The following is a 3277-nucleotide window of genomic DNA, read 5'->3' as shown; positions in this document are numbered from 1 at the left end:
TGAATGAACATAAATTGGATTTTTGTGTTTATCTGGAAAAATACAAATACAGCACAATTTTATAGCAATATTTAATGAAAATCAATCCTTTTTTGTGTGTTTAAAATCTGCCGTATGTAATAAAAATCGAAAAACGTTTCTAATATTATTTTTCGATTTGCGTTTCAGAATTGGAAACAGAATGAACCGAAGGTACACGGACCCAATAGCTTACACTGTTCTTCACTGCTGCACTGCTGTTCGTACTGGTATTTATGTATTAATTTTAACAAGTTATTGTTTGTCTTGTATTTTAACTGCACCCAACAGAGAAGCAACCTGCAATTTTGTCATCTTGTCATGTTTGATGACAATAAAGCATTTTAGATTATATTCTGTTCTAAAATAAAGTTGCTTGAATCACATAAAAAATGTCTAAGGGTTCCTACACCTCGCTATCAAAAATGCAAAAGGGTTCGTTCCACCTTGATAGTGCTAACACTTCATTCAAAACAGACGTCATAACGTTGTTAAAACTCAACTTAAAGCATTCAGGACAAGGTAGTGTATACATTTAAATTTTGCATTTCAATGCACATAACTGTGGTGCATTCAAGGACCCTCTATTAAAGTTAGAAACAGAGGCGTCACTAGTTTTTAAAGACGGGGAGACCTAACCTCCAGCCGATTTATTATTAATAATATACTCATCAAAATTATAATAATGATGTATGATTATGATTCGTATTACCCACAGATCCTAATTTTATGTGTATCAGATCATCTTTACACTCTTAAGTATGTATATGAATATCCATCCTTCCATCCATTTTCTACCGCTTGTATATTCAGTATATATTTATAGATATATAATAGATTTTATAACGTCTATATCTGCAGCTTATTGAATTAATTTATTTATTCCGGCAGACAGATATATAGCAACACTTCATCAATCTTTCTAATTTGACAGACATGCAACAGCACCCACCGAAAAGGGATACGGGAAAAAAGCAAGAATGCTTATCCATGTCCCGTCCCTAATTTACAATCAACTTATATGTTGGTTATATATGTTGGTTATATAATCCAAGTTTCAACAGCAGATTTGATGGATACATGACGATTTCAGAACAAGTATAACATATGATAATGGATGATAATGACAAGTCAGTATACATACACCAATATGAATATATTTTGTTTGATTGATTGTTTTTTTTGTTTTTGTGTGGTTTCTTAGTCCACGTGATGTCCAATTCATGTTTCTTCTTGTGTTATATTGTGCAGGTTCATGAATACATTTTTCCATGTCGTCATTTATGTCTACGTAATGGCCCAGTTTATGTCTGATTATAATCTATTTCGAGTTTTGAGGTTTGAGTGTCCAGATAATCCCGCACAGACCGAAAGTGGCCCCTGTAGAGTGTACTGTAAATTTCCATGAGAGGAAGTGAATCTTCTGCGGAACTTATAGTCCGATGCAGCTAATATATGGAGAAAAAAATATATTTAAAAATGTAGAGCATGCAGCATTAGTACTGGTGCGCTCCATAGTCCGAAACATATGGTAATTAAGATTTTTACATGCGTTTTAAAAAGCTGGTTTCACATGCATTTTAAAAAGCAGGTTTCACCCGAATTCATTCAATAATTTGTTTTTAGTTCATGTAAATAATAATAATAATAAAGATAAACATTGCTAAGCTAATCTAGCTTTAAATAAGTGCTTATAGAAATTTAAGAAGTGTAGATGGACCCATGTTACAGCAGAGAGTAAGCGCTTATTAACAATAACTTAACTAATAAATTAAAAAGAGTCAGTGTCACTGTCAGTACACGACACATAAGAGGTTGGCAACATTTATCCATAAAATGGTGGTGTCGATACCAAGGGTAGTATCAATACTGAGATGGTAAGATCGATAGTTTATTAGTTTTGTCGTTTTTGTTAATGTTTGCAAACTCAGTGAATAATTCCCTGGACACAGGATGACTTTGAGGGCAAAAACCAAAGTATTTAAATCAGTAGAGAATAGTTTTTGCTGTTCTTAAGTTTTTGTGTACTATTGACTTTGTTTTGATCAAATATTTGTATGTAATCAGTGCGTGGATGCATCAGTGCAAACTCAGCGTGTAGATTTTTTTTTAAATAACATTGCTGCGATAGTTTCGAATGAATTATAATGAGGTGACCTCCCTCTGTGCACTTCTCTGTGCTGCAGCAGAGGACTGGATCTGCAGGATGTGACAGGTCAGTCTATTACAATACTTCCACAGGCACACACTTTAGCTCAGAGCATCCCCGCCGTGACCGAAATGAACCTGCCGTTCAGAGAGCAGAGTGAAGGGTGGGACCAGAGCCATGCGGCCCTATTTATGTGCAAGGTGAGTGTTATAGCAACGACACTATGAAGCGCGGTGCAGTTTCAGTGCTTATGTGTACCCAGTTCATCTGAAAATTTGACTTCAGACATACTTTAAATCAGCTGAAGCATCTTAACATTAATAATGACAACCACTACATGCAACTTAAAAAAATAATTGTGTATTATATGCAAGATTGTGCTGATATTGTTTGTGGACAGAAAAAAGCTCATCTGCAGTGTGTTGTTCTGTAACATGAATATCATTTATGCATTATTTGTTCATGTTTTGCTGATCTTCTCAGGTCATATTTGGGCTGAGGCGATTGCGTTTTGTCATTCTAATTACACCCAAATGAACAAAATCCTGCCAAGCAGTCGTGATTATGCTGTTGGAGCAACACAATGATTACATTTACAGAGGATGTTTGTTGAAAATAATTAACAGTTTGACACGCTGAACATTCTGTTCTTTTCTCTTTTTTTCGAAATGAAAGCTTTAATTAAGAAGAAAAAAAAGCTACATGTAGCACCTTGTAAAATGGAAATTGGAAAAAAGCTATTCAGTTTATTTACTTCTCCTTTTCCACTGTCTATCATTGTTCACACATTTCCTTTCAACTGGAACTTCTGCTTCCACATTACTATAAAACCTACAGTATCTCACTCCTACTTCTTTAGTCCTCACTCTAACTGAACTCCAGTCTTGTTAGGATGTTAACTTTATGTAGCTACAAATGTTGTAACCAATGATTACTGGTAATACTTTACTGATAGTGGCATCATACATATCATACATACAGTAGGGCTGTCTAAGTAAACATGTTAGCGCATGCCATTAATCACAAAAATATACTGCAATAATCATGTATAAACAAACAATAATCACGTAATGTATTTTGACTACACATGCTGATGGATGTTTACCTGAA

General features: G+C 34.4%; 1 protein-coding gene across 1 annotated transcript in view; it reads left to right on the top strand.

Moving 5' to 3' along the window:
• Positions 1–2272: 2272 nt before the first annotated feature.
• The window catches only part of blnk (B cell linker), an 82141-nt gene continuing 81136 nt past the window's right edge, over positions 2273–3277 (top strand). Inside the window, exon 1 of the mRNA XM_062058756.1 lies at positions 2273–2367. Coding sequence (XP_061914740.1) covers positions 2299–2367 — 69 coding nt within the window. The 5' untranslated portion in view covers positions 2273–2298. The remainder of the gene's footprint in view (positions 2368–3277) is intronic.

Source organism: Entelurus aequoreus, linkage group LG09 (genome assembly GCF_033978785.1).
Source record: "Entelurus aequoreus isolate RoL-2023_Sb linkage group LG09, RoL_Eaeq_v1.1, whole genome shotgun sequence".
Classification (NCBI taxonomy): domain Eukaryota; kingdom Metazoa; phylum Chordata; class Actinopteri; order Syngnathiformes; family Syngnathidae; genus Entelurus; species Entelurus aequoreus.
The sequence above is the reverse complement of the archived record's forward strand: the minus strand, read 5'-3'. Positions and strand labels throughout refer to the sequence as shown.